The sequence below is a fragment of the Osmia lignaria genome, chromosome 16 (genome assembly GCF_051020975.1).
Source record: "Osmia lignaria lignaria isolate PbOS001 chromosome 16, iyOsmLign1, whole genome shotgun sequence".
Taxonomy (NCBI): Eukaryota; Metazoa; Arthropoda; class Insecta; order Hymenoptera; family Megachilidae; genus Osmia; species Osmia lignaria.
The window spans coordinates 697,645-714,197 of record NC_135047.1 but is presented as its reverse complement, the minus strand read 5'-3'; the positions used below and the strand labels follow the sequence as shown (position 1 = coordinate 714,197).

Here is a 16,553-nt window from a genome sequence, read left to right as displayed (position 1 = left end):
GCAAACGAAGCTTTGTCGCCAAAAATCCTTTTAGGGACTTTCTTCTCTAATCAAGGATAAGCTTTGGCAAAAATTTCAGAAAGATCGGAGGGTTGTCGCTTTCGGAACTTTATCCCCTCGTTTATAATACAAAGAGGGAAAACTAAATTGTCCCGAAAGTTCGCCTTCTCAAAAATTGTATCAGTCGTGTTTTCAAGTCACCCTGTATTATCAGGGACACGAGTGTGTAAGTAACACATGAGCCTCGACAAACTCGACCACATGTAGTACGCCGTACGTAATGCACACCGCATGTGATCCACGCAAGGGGATACATGTACGTAGGTACAATCGTACGCGAGCGTCTAGACTCAACATAATTACTGTTACATGTCCGTTACAGATTGCTTATTGTCCGCGTCGCATCGTTCCTTCCTTTTCTTCGTTCTATATTTTCTTCTTTTTTTTTTTCGGAGCGTATCTACCCTTGTAGGAGGGATTAACGTCACAGATCGTGATGCACGAGTTACTTTCACGGTTATCAGGCGGACGAGTCGGCTCGGTGCTTTGAGTTCTCATCGAATAATCACGAATCTCACACTTTGCTTCGCGAGAAATCGTATTATTCGAATACGTATCAAAAAGAGACCAGAATACTCGCGAAACGTTCACGAGGGTAGCGAAATTCACGTGTGCGTTGTTCACACCGACGAGGACATTTTTTTTTTCTAGCAGAATTTTGTTCGCGTTGGTCCGAGCTAAATATTCGATGCGTATCCATTCGTTATCGTTATGAATATTTCGCGTTGACATAGGAGCTCCTTTGACCCTACGCCTTGTAATGCCGAGTCAGATTCGTAACGCAACTCAAAGTTGAAACGTGACAAATCTGAATAGTGTTTGTAATACAGTTGAATTTTAAGTTGACATATTTCTAATTATAATTTCCATAATAAAGAATGGTTAAATGCACGATTGTGTATCTACATACATGTACAGTTACAATTTTCTGCATTCGCTTTAACGTTGCAACAGTGAATACAGTTAACTCTGAATTGGCGAGCAAAAATTTTGGCATACTTTTTTCCGGGTATATTGAAGAATTAGCGAACGACCAACCAAAAGTTATGAACCAATGGTAGCTGGTACGAATTTTAGAGAATTTTTTATCGTTGATCCATTGTATGAACTTTCAGAGGCTTCTTTTCTCTTGCCAGGAATTTATTGCGTTTTCCCGTCAAAAGCTCGAAATGAATATTTGCTTTTATATATAGAGATCGAAAGAATGCTTTATTTGATCATGGATGGTACTGTATTATACGCAGAATAATGTTCTATGAATTTTTATGGAAAAAAATTTTAATATGACAAGTTTACTCCCGTGTTTGTTCGTTTTTTTTTTCTTTTATTTTTTCCTCAGTGTAACGACGACGAATCAAATTAACTTTGCAAAAAAGGAAAAATAAGGTGGAAGATGTTTATTGCGATAAGTTTTCATAAAGAAGAAAAGATGGAATATCTGATAATAATGAATACAAAAGAAAAGACAAAGCTTCGCGAGACGAAATCACGGATAGGTAAACGTTTCCCGGTACACGCGGAAAATCTGGTTCACTTGTTGGTTGATCGGTAATCGAAACCGGTAATTATGCACGGACATTGGCATGCATACGGCGTACAAAGGAGACTGCACGGATAACAAGGGACCCTCTGCCCGAAGCATCGAAAGTAACGAGGGCAAGGATTGATGTCCGTTCATTCGGTACGATGTACATCGAGAATTATTACGAGGTGTCTGTATTAAAATAAACTGCCTTTACCTACGGTACGGCACGAAGGAAAGAGATATTCTCGTTAAAATGACGAGTTATCGAGGTACGATCGTATTTCGGTCCATTCTTGCCTCCATTTTCATTCTTTTTTTATGATTATTATTTTTCTTCTTATTTTTCAACGGACCACATGCTCGCGGTTACGAGATCTTCGATACAAATCGCTTACAAATTCTTTACTCGCCCAGTTTGAGTATCGTGTTCCAGATTAAACGCTTTAATCGATTTAGCTACTTGTTTTCCTTCAGGATGAAGTATATATAGGTTGCCAAAAACTATGCTGACTTTTACCTCCCCATTAGATATATAGATAATAATTAGCTACTTCATTTTTCAGTGACACCTTACATTATTAGAATATTCAAAATTATTTTATCTATTTTCATTCTTTAAATGTTTGAGGAGATTAAATTTATGCTGCCATAAATAAATTATTCGTACAGTAGTCGACGTGTTCTTTCTTTTCTTTTCTTTTTTTTTTGTCAATTCTGGTTTTATAGATAGAGACGCATGAGTTTTTGTGAGATGCAAATATATTCATCGCCATCGAAGGAAAACGTTGTTTAACGAGCGAACAAAACGAACACAACGAAATTCATAATAAAATCGAATCGTTTTTCGTGCGTGGAACGAGCTGATGAAGAGAATCGTTAGCTGTCGTAAAGATCGACTTCTAATCATAGCATCGGGTAGCTTAACGATTATGTACAGTATTTCATCGCCTTATAAGCTGCACAATATACTGTTGCACGTTTTGTTCCGTATGTTTCATTCTCGATCGAACGTTTTTTATTATGGTTTCGAATTCCCCGAGCGATATGAAATGAAATTTTTAAACAAAACGAGCCTCGATAACGCGTTTACACACGTTCAAACTGTCCCTCGTTTACGGTTTGCGTTTGAATAACGTAATAACGTTCCCACGTAAAGTGTTAACTGTAAATGTTTGTTAAAAAAGGTAATTTGAATAGCGATCTATGATAAACAATCAGGAAGTGCTTTTTTTGGAATTCATCACTTTCTATACAAAAGTACTTAATATGTATCCTAAAAAGGAGAAGATATAAAAATTCGAAATAGAAGTGACTTTTTCACGCGAAATAATCGGTTTCTGATTTTTCTAACTACGGGGCACCTTAACAAAAAATCTGAAAAAAATCGAGCTGAAATGTTTTTACCACAATAATATAAAAGTATTGCTGCAACATTATCAATATGAAATCGCGTTTTTTCAGATTTTTTGTTCGATTTTTCATTTTTTACAATTAGGATTTGCAATGGAAAAATGTGAAAAAATGTGAAAAAATTCCCTAATATGCGCTACCGAGTCTGTAGCGTGTCAGAATTTTTGCAGAATTTTCGGATATCATTAAATAGGAAAAATGGGGCAAAATTAAAATTTCGATTTTTCCTCCTTATTACCCCCTAGTTGAGATAAAGGGTTGGAAATTGATGTACAGTGTTTTCTATCGATATCTAACGACGCATGCTGAGTTTAATTTGGTTCCAGGGTCATTTTGACCCGGCTACCTTACCCGGTTGCACCCTTTACTTCGCTTAAGAAGAATTAATTTCAACATTCTTTTGCGATTTATTAGAATCTCATAACGCATTTTAATAAGTTAATGAGAAAATGACTAATTCGGTAACTTACCCGAAATTCTTGACCGTCATGTTGCCAGGACGTGACGGACATCGCCTGGACGACGAAAATTCCGCGGGACTCGGGTCATTTCTTGATTTTCGTGAACGATCCATGAAGACTTGTTCCGAGGCTCAGGCCATCCTGCACATGAGAAACGTCGGGATACGTTAAAGGCAAAGCTCATTTACCAGCTGAATGATATAGAGCGTAAGAAGGACACGACGCGATGCAATACAAATCACGGTGTTTCGTGCACGGATACCGCGAAAGACGCCTTTAGACCGGTTAACGTTGATCGCCTTAAGTTCCAGGCCTCTCTAAGTTTTAACTTTTCTCATTGTGTAATAAACCCTTGCCGCTCGATCTATCTACTGGCACCAGCTACTCAATAATTTTACTTCTTCAAGAATTTTTTTATCCTTACTCGACGTTCTTTTCATTAACCCTTCCGCTGTGGTACGTACATATGTACGGTATGAAATACCGTCTATTAATCGTAATTTCTATTGAAAATTCATCGGAAATAGATATTTCAAATGAAACGCAATGTGAATAAGAAAAATGATGAATTACATATTACGAAGTAGCGTGTCACGATATGAGAAACGATATTATTTAAGATGGCAGAAATCGATATGCGATTTGAGCTCGAAAATCACGGTAAAAACTGCTAGCCAGGAGGGCGCGAGAATAAGTCGCGAGATGGTAATTTACAGGACCATATATTAAGTCGCTACTTGACGAACGCTCGTATAAAGAGGCGTCTGTTATTCACGGTTTCTTCTGCACGACATCGTGTGCCTTTCGTTGTATGAACAGCTGTGAAGAATGCGTCTCGTCTCACGTTCTGTCGCGGTACAGAAACGCGTGGCCGCGTGGACTGCCGCGTCCTTTAAGTTGCTAGAAAATCAGCTGTAAATTAGTCGCGGCCCATTCGCATTCACGGTTCGTCTCGAAATTAATTTCAAATCCCTCCCACGCCTTCTCTTCGAACAGTTTCATGCTATCATTACGATTCCTCTGATAGAAAAATACCGTATTTTTCCTTTATTGAAATTTTGGATTTACACTTGCTAAACTGAAAGGAACAGCTGGAGAAGCAATAGTTAGATACCTAATTACCAATTGTACATCATTTACATGAAGATAGAACACTTCAAAATTAGAGGTGTCGTGAAATTAATATTTGAGTGTACAACTATTAAATACCTATAATTTTAATTGAATTTTAATTACGAGCTGCCGACTAACGATTAACCATTCATATCGTTAACCGTTTTCACTATGAGAATTTTGTAATTCACGATTAATAAATAAGTTGGAAACTTTCAATGCTAACTGATTTAACACTCATTCTAACTACGAGAGCATAAAGAGTTGCTTTATTACTCCTCGCCTGACGTGTTACCACAGATTTTTCTATCTACACTTATCTGTTACAAAATCGCTATGAATTAAAACTAAATTAGATTAAATAAAAGCGCACATTTTAACGTACCGTCGTGCCTCATCTAATCCCATTCAGTAGGAGCAGCAGGTGGATTCGCGGGCTCACCACACGTGGTACACATATCCCGAATCAAAGCACGAATCAACCAATAGCAATAAAAGAGATAGGTAATTACACGATCAGTTTGAAACTCTGCTTTTTATCTCTCCACAAATCGTACAAAGAAAAAACATCAAAGCGATATAAATAAACAACTTGTTTTTTAGTTCCGTTCTGAATGAAACGTTATAACTGCAAATGTTTCTATCCTTTTGAAAGTTACACCAAAGAAACTCGTTTCGATCTCGTCAAACGATCTCCGATCAATGTCTTGATAAGAAATTCGCGAGATGAAAAGCGAGTAGACAGGTGTACGCGCGTAATCGAGCGACGAGGAAACTCCGAGATGAGAAAAGCCGAAGAGCAGACTCACGTTTGCGCGCTCACACGGGCTGGCGCAGCCGCGACAGGAATGATAGTGGCGAAAGTGGGAGACCCTCTGGGAAATATATAGGTCCGCAGGGTGGTGGTGGCATCCGTGTGGAGGAAGGAGGCGAACGCGGAGGTTCGAACGCATGCATCCCTTGGCGCCTGTATATGCACGCACACGCGCCGCGCTGCACACGTGTTCACGGACGATGCACCAATGCATTAATGCACCAATGCACCACCCCACTGCTGGGTATTCGAATCACTTGAAATTTAGAATTTTTCTTGATAGTCTTGAAAGTCTTGAAAATCTTGAAAATTTTAAAATAGGTATTAGAGTTTTGCAAAATTTCATTTAAAATCATTAGCATATCTATTTATGTTTAAAGCCTGGAGCGATTCGAATCGCTTCATAGCCGATCGCTACACGCCCGTCGTGATGCACATGCACCAGCCGGTGCACGGAGAGTGGCGACGCATCCCCGAAGATCGGCTCGGAAAAGAAAAGAGTTTTTGCCGGTCACTCGTGGCCCCTTTCTTTCTCGGGACACGTCGAATTCTTACGCTCCTTTTTTCTTTTCGTTTGTACGTTATAGTCAAAGCGGTCTTTGTTTTGTTTTTTTATTTTCAGTGCCGGTGGGCTTTAAGATTGCAGTTATTGTGTCATTTGCAGGTACGTGCAAGCGCATTAAAGGTGCATCAATCGTATCATAGTGAAATTACAGTCTACGGCCTGCGGTGTTAAATGTTCATTACTCACTGTTGAAAAAATTATTTCTACCAGTTTCTGAACACCTCGCGCATTTTAAACAACCAGCTCCAATTGCAAATACTCTGTCGAGTGGTTTGTTTGTCGAAATTAATGAGTTATACGCGGTGGCAATATTTTAATAAATACATCACGGATAAACAAGCAACACGATCGTCTCTGATCGACCCGTTTCACGGCTACTAGAACGCTTGTATCGAAGTTAATTAACCCGATATTTGTTCAATTTACGCGATACACATGCACCAATCGTAATTCCTCGTACGGGCTCGTAATGGCGTTGGAAAATATGTTTTCCTGGCTCGTGTAACGAGACTTGCTGCAAACGATCCAGCTGGCGCCAAGCTAATATCGCGTGCACTCCGCGAAACTGAACATGAACAGCGCTCTTCTTCTAATTGTATAAGTAAGTAAAAGGATGCATCGGAAATGGTCAAACTGACTATTTCACGCATACCTTTAACTTCATTGACCGGTTGCGCGAGTTTCTATTCGAATATCTATCGTGTGTCATGATTACTGTCGCTATAGATACATAATAAAAAATGGAACTGGTTGATTCTTCGAACTTTCACGCGATGGTTAGCATTTTTTATAGCAGGTAGTTTGAAAGAATGTACACGCCTTAAGCTAGTTTCTTTGCACTTTTCATCGGTGCAGCTAGTAATAAACGCCAGAAGCAATAAACTAATTGTGGGAATTTTCTTCCAAGATTTATCAAAATAAAAAAGGTGTACGAGTTTACTTACTAGTTTCTAGTATCTATATCACATGTTGTACATTCGATATTACTATTCTTGAAGCTGTTTTTCGAATCAAACGACACTGTTACACCAACATCGTGTCAATTCGTCGCGACGTTTAGCCGCGGTCCGCTTCGTTCGCGAAATGTCGTAGCCGATTCGCGTCGCGTCTAACAATGAAAAACGGAAACGGTTGTAGCGGAGCCGCGTGGCTTCAGGGCGTCACGCCGTTGACGCGACGCGACGCGACGGTGCAATATCCGTTGCACCGTTGCACTCTGGCATCTACCGATAACGAAAGAAAAACCGCTAACGTAATATTCCAGGTAGAATTTTACGAGTTCTCTTACAACACTTACGGTTCGTTGAACCGTCTTACACTGGATTATTTCTATCGTTAATATTATTACAGTACCTATAAAATATAAAAAATCGTGTTTTTCGTCATTTTACCATCTTATATCGTGTAAAAATTTATTTATCCACACATACACTATGTGCCCAATTAGTCGAAATAATAAAAATTCTATTGTATTTTTAATCTGATTGGCTGTTACGAAACTGAAGGTATGGTGAAACTTAACACAATCGAGTACACAGTGCCCCGGACAACCGGACAGTGACTTTTCAATTTATTAAGACAGCTAAATGGCCACTTCCCTCGACCAGTTCGACTTCCACTTTGTTCCAGGTTTGTCCGGTGTCCAACAAGAAACAGCGTGGGTCTCGAGATAAAAGGTGATCGCACGAAATTGCACGCACCGAGTCGCATCGAGTACGCGCGTTATTTCTCGCGAGAATCACAAAGTAATAGAATGACTGGAGGCTACCAACGATCGGCCAGTCACCGTGATTACTTACAGCCATGTTGTCCACGTTGACATCCGTAATCGTGGCCGCGAAATAATAAACGAAAAACGGTTCGGAACGATCCATTAAGCCGCGCGATTGTTATTGTTCGGGCTATAAAGAAGCAAGCTGAAAATATCGCAAAGCCCAACCGGAATGCATGCAGCTTCGAGAGTATTAACCCTTTTGCTTCGCAGAACGTATTATACATGCGTTACCAAGAGCGTATACACGTATTTTATATTTACGTACGTTTGAATACGATCTAAAGTAAATTTTAACTATTTTAGAATCAGGTTACGTTGCTCCCTCGATAGACGAGGAATAATAAAGATCGCAAGAATTCAGCGCGTTCCACGTGAGAAAGAATGCAGATGTTTAAAAGACAAGCTTGCGAAACGACCACGCGTCAATTTATTAATTGCATTTTATTGCGTTCACGATCGTGAAAGTCTGATACGCGTACATTGTGAACAAAGTTCCAATGTAAAATTAAACGAGAAGTCAAAGGTTTGAAGGGTCTTTACTGTAATAATTATTCAAACCATCACTTGACAGCGTTGTAACTTTGATTCGATCGTTCTTTGCTTCTGTGCTACGTCGTTTCAACTATCGCTAGCTCTGTATCACAGGTGACAGTGAAACTTGAAGAAAAACTGACTGGCTACGACTCTCATTAACCTCATTGAGAGAAATCTATGAACGGTGAGTGTACGTCTGGTGTATCATAGTTACAGGAGAAGACTTAAGTAACTAATGAAACTTACAATAATAAGTGAGTCTATGGTTCTTTATTTTTAAGGCAAATTTTTATTACTATTAGCTATGATTAGTATTATTCGTTATTTGTCATTTTCTCTTCGTTAATCTAACAATGAGAACGGATAGACCAAGTTTAACCAAAAGCCTTAATTGACGATCCCTCCTGTAATTAACAGTTTTTATCTAATTGTTCATTGAGTATGGTCGTTATTGAGTTATCATCGATCGACCGAAATAAGAAAGAAATAAACGCATCTGTCTCGCGTATCTACGAAATAGGTCCTCTGTTTTATGATTCGTTACTTCCCTTCTTCGTCCCTTTCTTTTTGTCGTTCTTCCTTTTTGGCAAAGCACGACCCCTGTTCAACGTTTCGTCGAATTATACGCCGTGTGACCTATAATTTGGACACTATTTCACATGCCGTAAGCATGCAATCACGAAAAGGTGTTCCCTTTTGTAAGTGGTTCCAGCTAGATGAAGAATTTATCGGCTAACAGCCCTTCCACAAGATTATAATACATGGTACGTATCCCGATCCGATCGGATCTGCGTACACTCGAGCAATCTTAACATCGGGGGCGTCATAATGCACCGACGCAACTTTCTTCTTTCACCCCCACTTCCATCTGTTACAGTACTTTACATTTTTATTTTTATCTTTATTTTTATTTTCCCTTCGTTGACCTCGCCTCGGTGTAAAATTTCCATGATTTCACGTAACAACGACCAGCAAACACTTTGTTATTCAAATACCCCGGCGAGAACCGCCTTCCTGTCGAATTTCATCCTCCTCGAGCTTTCACCATCTTCGAAGAATCGTTCCACGATACAAGGGATAACGTTACCCCTATCACCAGACAAATAGGCTAATTGTGTACGCTCGAAATATCCTTTTCAATGTCCTCGTTTTCCTACATTTTCCTTACTATTCACACTTACCAGTTACCATAGAATTGTAAAAAAATAACGATTCTATTGGAAACATACGACTGACCATGTGTGTGGTCTGTTTCGACCGGTTCATTTGTCAAACTTTTCCTCAGAAAACTGGCAGATCCAAGTACGTACTTACATGTACCGGCATGTGCGTGTCTGTGCACCTGTGTATGTAGTCTTGTTCGTAGCTTCCAGTCAATCGTCTCGTTACAAAACATAAAAATAGAAGGGAAAAGTCAAGTGGAGGTCTTAATACGTTCTTCGAACATACATACATCGAGGAATGTACAGCTTGCGATATCGAGTAGAATAAAGAATGCATCAGTTTCGAAGGATTCACTGGTTAGAAGCATAATAATTCCTTTTTAAGTTTGTGACCCTCTTTAGTTTGTTACGAAAATGAACGAGACTTTCGAACAGGACTAAAAGCTCTCTCGAGCAATGGAAAAAAATCATCCCACGTCGTTGGACAAATGAAAATGCAGTCGTGTAAACATTCGAATTGATAATCCACAGATGTGTACAATCTCGATCTCGATCGTGCCGGTCATTTACATAAAGCAGACACGCTTCCAAACTTTCTCATTTGATGTCCGAACTAAGACACGCTAATCTTGACGCTGCCAATGAGCTGGCATAATCGTGTCTGCGTCATCGATGCTGAATTCGTCCTGATATAGGCTGTTGCAAACATCATTACCTTTTACTTGATTCTTCCTTTCGTTCCTTCCCTACGTACTTGATAAGTTTCCGAATGGCTCCACCAAAATTGAGAACTCAGGTTCGGTATATAACCTAAATTGACTACCAGAAACCGATTAAAATTGGTTTCAGAACTGGATGTCTTACCGTTTTTGAAATATCGTGGTAAGAAAATTTTGTACAATTTTGGGACTACGTATGCGCTATTCGATACTGAGCATGCGCTATTCAATACTGCGCATGCGCTATTCGATACTGAACATACAAAAAACCTAACCTACTCTAACCTAACCTTACCACGATATCTCGAAAACGGTAAGACCGGTAAGTTATATACCGAATCCGAGTTTTCAATTTTGGTGGGGCCGTTCGGAAACAGCTGATGATTTTTATTGAAAGATCAATCGTTTTCCTTCCGCGAATAAAATAACGAAAATAAACAGATCGTCCCATCGATACTTATCGCGTAAATTTGACCATCAAAGCTCACTGATTGTCAGGATAATTTTTGTGTAATTTAGTAATTTTGCAACGAACGATATACACCGCGCCGTCTGTTATGCGGTTCCTAACGTGAGGAGAGTGCAACGCTTCGCCACAAGGTCTCATCGTTAGTCGAGCCGATTGCATGCAACAAGTACTCATCTCAATTGGCGATTATGGCCTCGTAAATTCATTTTGAGAGCAAGTTGAACGAACATGACGTGCGAACAAACTTCATTTCGCTTCGCTGTACCTCAATCCGTGAATTTGGAAAGCTGCTCACCATACTTTTTTATTTTTATTTTCATTACTGAGGAGCGATCGTTCGTACCACGACGATAAAATCGTACGATGAACCACACGGCGACTATTCTTTCGAAGGCCACTTAATAATAGCCTGTTATCAGTATACTGAAAACTGATTAAAATGCGTGCCAGTCAGGATGTCCCATTAACGAATTAGCACGACACGCTGTTCAGATAGCAACGTTGTTACAACCGTGTTATCTGTGCTCTCCTGAGACCGCTGCGCTACGATTTTCCCAAAAATTCACCAAACATCGCCTCGTTCTTACTATGATCTACAATATGAAACATGTCGGTATTCGTTCGGCAAGAATAAAGTGCAAAAAGACTAAGTTCTACCATAATATAACGCGAAAGCTCATCACGAAAGGTAACGATCAATAAATTCGGTTATCGTGATTCTCGTCGAGACGAAGGAACGAGTTAAAAAGCGACAGAAGGCTGATGTTTACGCGTTTATCATGCCAACTTGTAGGCCTCATCGAAAAAGCTTGCTTCAACAAATAACCCTCGCCATTATCCTCTCAACGCGCGTATGTACTTACATAGGTACACGATGTTGAACGCGATGCCTTGTATCGAAGCAAATCAATATAGCCCAGCTCTGGCTGTTAGCTACTGCTGCATCCATCGCGTTGTAAACTCAACCAAGATTCCGCTATGTAACCAGATATCAGAACCGTACAGTAACCGCAATAGTACGTTATCCAGAGAAGATCCTCTCGAAAGACACGGTTTATTCAAAAAAAACGATGTATAATAGATTGCAAAGCTACCGCAGATACTGCAAAGCTTTCCAACTTCCAACTTGGCTACCTTATCCCAAATGACTAATTGTAAAATTACAAAGTAACTAACTTCATAAAATGTGCATCAAAGTTTCAAGTACTTTCCTCATTTAAGAAGTAAAATTATAGGTATTCCGCTTGAGAAAGTACGTAAGAAGATACAATCCCTTCCCATCAATAATCGAAGCATCCTCGATTATTTATGTATCTCCGTCTCTTTCTCTCGATCAAAAATCGCCCGTAAGCGTACGAAGACAAATAGTAGGAAGTACCGTGGAAAAATCGAAGCAATTTTGTAAGAAGCACGAAACGGTACGATGCTCCCTGTCGAGTAACGCGACGTGTAACTCGATGCAAAAGTAGCTCGGACCTGTTTATGAATACACCGGAAAGCGTACGCTCGATTTTCCAATAAATCTCAATTTAAAAAGGATCGCTGGTACGCACTCATAACCGTGCATTTCATTTGCCAAAGCAATTTCGTAATGACGCTTGGGAACGATGATTGCCCGGGGACGCGGTCCGTGTTGCTTTTGTCCGGGTAATACGTACAAGTAGAGCGGCTTTAAGTCGGAGCATTACCGTTCACGATGAAATAACAGTGATTATGGTTACCCATGTAGTATACAACGCCTATCACGCTCCAATAGCGACAACTTAAAAGACACTGTTCCAATTCCCTTGCCATTTTTCTCTTCCTTCCCTGTACAAGCTTTTCCTCCAAAAGCGTAACATAGTCTAATCTTTAAATTTAGTTATCAGTACTTTGACTATCTTATCGCTGATTACACCATAGATAAGTTTCTATGCTCTCTTCGCACTAACTTACTTGTCTCGTATGTCGATCGAAAATCGTCCACGATACCTACACATTTTCTTTGCCAATTAATATCGTTTGCCGAGAACGTACATGTATGTACGTCGTTCACAGCGAAAGGATTAATTACCAGAGTATCGCAGGGAATCAAAGGTGAAATCCATCTGGATGGATGTGCAATGATGAAAAGTTCCCGAGGGTCGGGAACGATGAGCTCGCGACTCTCCATTGGAGGCCGTCGACTCGCGATCGATCAAGCCAGTCAGTCCGGGTGCCTTCAATTAGTCGGCGAAGCTAATTAATTTACGACTCGATCGCGATTTACATAATTAGACGTGCCGAGTGGATCCTTCGGTGGGTGTACTTTTTGAGGGCTTCATAATTACTCGCGTCAATTACATCGCTTACCATCGCTACGGGAATCTGCGGGAATCCCATCGTGCGCCAACCAGAACAGCAATCGTTGAAGTAAAATAGCTACGCTATCATCGTACGTATCTCTGTTCCTTTGGACTAATTTGGAAGAATTGTTTCTAAGCTTAAACGTCTTGTCAGATATTCAACCGTACTTCTTTTCCTATTCTACTCAAGTCTTTCTACTTACGAATTAACTCGAATCATTCGAATAAAAAGCTTGAGCTGTAGTAAGTCTAAAGAAATCGCAAGCGTGGGAGGATTACCGAAGACGATTTCTCGGTAACGTGATTTTACGTGTCGCCCTCAGATTTCTCTGCCCTCGTCCCCCTGTTCGACAACACCGAACGTTTTTCAACCGTGCTGACAAATCCTTCGACGACAAAAGAATCGTCTCGAAGAGACGAGAGTGCACCTCCCATCCTGACCGCCTGGATAAACTTCAGAAAGCGTTCCTTAAACCTTTCACGGCGTGCCAGGTACCAGGAAGAATTCTCTCCCCTACGGGATGCACGTGTAAAGGTACAAAAAGGCGAGTTTCCTTCGACAATACGGCTCACCGTCACCCTTCACAATGAACACAGCGTACCGTGTCTGAAAACGAGTATGGGCATTAGAAAAAAAGCTTCGCGACTCGAAGTTTGCTACAAATATGTATCACCAGGGGATCCCATTGAAAGATACGATCCGTTGAATTCACGAAATATTTGCGCTCTCCTGTGTACAGCTACCGACCTTTCTTTTTTTCTCTACATTGGTCGAGGAAGAAAAACCGATACACCAGTGCACAAAGGACGGATTTTCCGGGGAGTAGAATCAAAATCGGCCACAATGAAAAGGGTATAGATGCACGTACACGCGATGTGTTCGAAACGCCAAAAGACCGGATGTTGCGTCACATAAACCAGGGCATTAGGATTTCTTTTTCTGAGCGAGAGTTGGGTGCGTCGCGTCGCCTCGGTCCTAATGAAATCGAGGAGTCCTTCAATGGATCCCCCACACCGGGTTACTGTGTAGTAAGTGTGTTAAACGAAGGGCAGACACTCGTTAAAGAATTGCGATAATTAACGCGATTAAAAAAAAAATTTAGAAACTACCCCTATATTATACAGATTTGATACAGATACTAGTAGTATCATCCGCATCGCCGGTGGTGCATCTTCGAACAATCGAATTATCGGTCGAATACGATGCTATAAATCGGTTTTTCGGTAACGTTACGTCACTCGATACGAAGGCAGGTACGATGAACCGGTGTAAGAGTCGTAATCGCGAGGCCTGCAGCGTCCGGAAGAATTATTTGACGGGCAAATCGCTGGAAGAAGGATCATTTTTCGAAGAGAACGTCGCGCGGAAAGATACGCGGCGATAGCGAATCGATAAGTATAGCGGGCCACGATATGCTCGCGTTCAATCGATGGACGATTGAACGCAATTCTATGGGCTGGGAGTGGCGAATGTAACTCTTTCCGAACGGAAAAGGCGCATCCTGTGTTCTGTCAGCTGACAGTTGACAATGATACCGGGTCCACGAATGACCACGAGCACGCTCATCCGCACCCACGCATTTTTTGGCGGTTACGAAATCGTTGACTAGATCTTAAGATAGAAAGTAAAACTAGCACACCTTCTATCCAACGTTTGAATTTAATCCTTTGAATTTATGTTTTCTACGTTTGATTAACAACGATCCGATGCGTACCTAAGTACCTAAGTGCTTCGATAAATCATACTCAACAAGATCAGGCTAATTTGATTGTGATTAACGTAGAAATCGATCTGTTCACAAGATAGGCATCATAAGGTACACCCCATGAAAACGCAGGGAAAAGAAGAATAGGAAAGTGACACATGGAAAAGAAGGGAATAGTTTGAACGCCACGATGAACCCTACGGGCGTAAATCAGACACGATGCCTGTGACATGATTGAGATGAATCGCTTCTCGATAGCTGTGGCATTCTTCGGTGCGTGAAGTGTTATTAGAAAGATTTTGTTCGTGCACGTTCCACGCTGATAATCCCATTCGACTGGCATCATAGTCACAATACCGGCGCTAATGCCAGTCAATGACTACAGCAACATTGTATACATATACATTGTAATATTGACTATCATTCCATTATGTTAATATTTTATCTAGGAACTGAGAAAAAAAAGGTGGTTCTATTTTGGATGGCATCGGTAATAAACAATGATATATTTATAAGGGGTATAAAATACATGTATAATAGATTGCAATGTTGTTTTTCAAATAAAATACATTATCATTCTTTTATATGTAATTAAACCACTCCTTTAATTACGTTTCCTTTCTTATTAATAAAAGTGTTATAACTGTTTAATTTGTAAAGAATAGAAATAAAGGACATGGTACTGTTCGTAAGTAATCGAATGAAAATATTCTATCATTATATTGGACTTTGCAAACTGAACTTATTTTTAAGTTTTTGTATTATTTCTCGTCTTAGATATGGTACCTCTACTGGTATCTAACGTTTATTTAAAAATCAAGCGATTTTTAGACAAAAGTAAATATTACCAACTATCACTACTAGCGGGATCATTGTCCTACATTCTGTTACCAGATGAAATAAGCAGTATCTTCTTTAGTGACAGCGTTATCACAATGTCCTAAGGATAACAGTGTTAAACTTCAAAACTTTTTACCATAGTTGCAAGTGGTCGGACGGTGGCGTGGAAGTGAAATTACTTATAGCCTTTCGGGGTTCCAGAGACCTCCAGATGAGGTTGGGTCTGCATCTAGAGAACACAGTTGGAGAGGAGAGAACCACTCCTCGCACTGGCAACTGTAAGGACACAATTTTGACTCACCTTGATTCTATTTTTTAGAAATTAATCAAAATCAGCATAAGACCGATAAATTATTAAAATGATTGTTTGACAAACTCGTATTCACAAACTTGTATTTTAAAAAGACCGCCATAAATTAAGTATATACTTAAAAATTTGAACCTGCCGCCATCTATACAAAAATGGAGTAAACTACTCATCAGCTTACTGACCGATTTTTTATTATAAACACCTGTGGCCCCTCTCGAGCCTATGTGTTCGAAACAAGGGAACACTACTGTCCACCGATCACAATAAGTCTCATAAGAATAACGCAATCTGATTGGTCACGGCTCACCTCAGCTTACACGTACTTTCGGTCGTGACGTTTGATTGATTGAAGTGATCACATCTACTAATCAGGCTCGTGTAAAACTAGGGGGTCAGTCGATGTGTGCGTGGTATCCCCTCTTGCCCCTCTGCCGCCCCACGAGACTTGTTATCGATGAGCAGTACTTGCTGATGTATCGATCAATGCTCCGCCAGTCGATAAGTTGCCGACTTATCGATTGACCCCTTGGTAGTCGGTAAGTTGTCGCGTAAGTAAATAAGTAAGTACTCAAGTACTTTTTATGGATGATTTGATTTTGCAATTAAATTGTAATAAACGTTTTAATTTGTACACGAATTATAAAATATAAAAATAAGCATTCTTATCTAGCGATTTTATCGAGGTGGTAATGTCAGTTCTAATAAACTGCTTGCAATGACTATAGACTATAGATCCAACAAGACTGGACATGCCTTTGTTATTACA

At 40.1% G+C, this 16,553-nt stretch overlaps 1 protein-coding gene across 4 annotated transcripts in view; it reads right to left on the bottom strand.

Annotated features, from left to right (window-relative positions):
• LOC117600871 (thrombospondin type-1 domain-containing protein 4) overlaps nucleotides 1–7,052 on the bottom strand; it is a 40,186-nt gene extending 33,134 nt beyond the window's left edge. Inside the window, exons 1-2 of one of the 4 annotated variants that reach the window (XM_034316848.2) lie at nucleotides 6,893–7,052; nucleotides 3,466–3,597 (exon numbers count right to left, since the gene is read on the bottom strand). In XM_034316848.2, the coding sequence (XP_034172739.2) occupies nucleotides 3,466–3,569 (104 nt within the window). In that variant the 5' untranslated portion in view covers nucleotides 3,570–3,597; nucleotides 6,893–7,052. Of the gene's footprint in view, nucleotides 1–3,465; nucleotides 3,598–4,942; nucleotides 5,500–6,892 lie in introns of those variants that run through there. The other 3 variants (XM_034316849.2, XM_034316847.2, XM_034316845.2) reach the window with 3 other exon arrangements.
• Nucleotides 7,053–16,553: the final 9,501 nt, after the last annotated feature.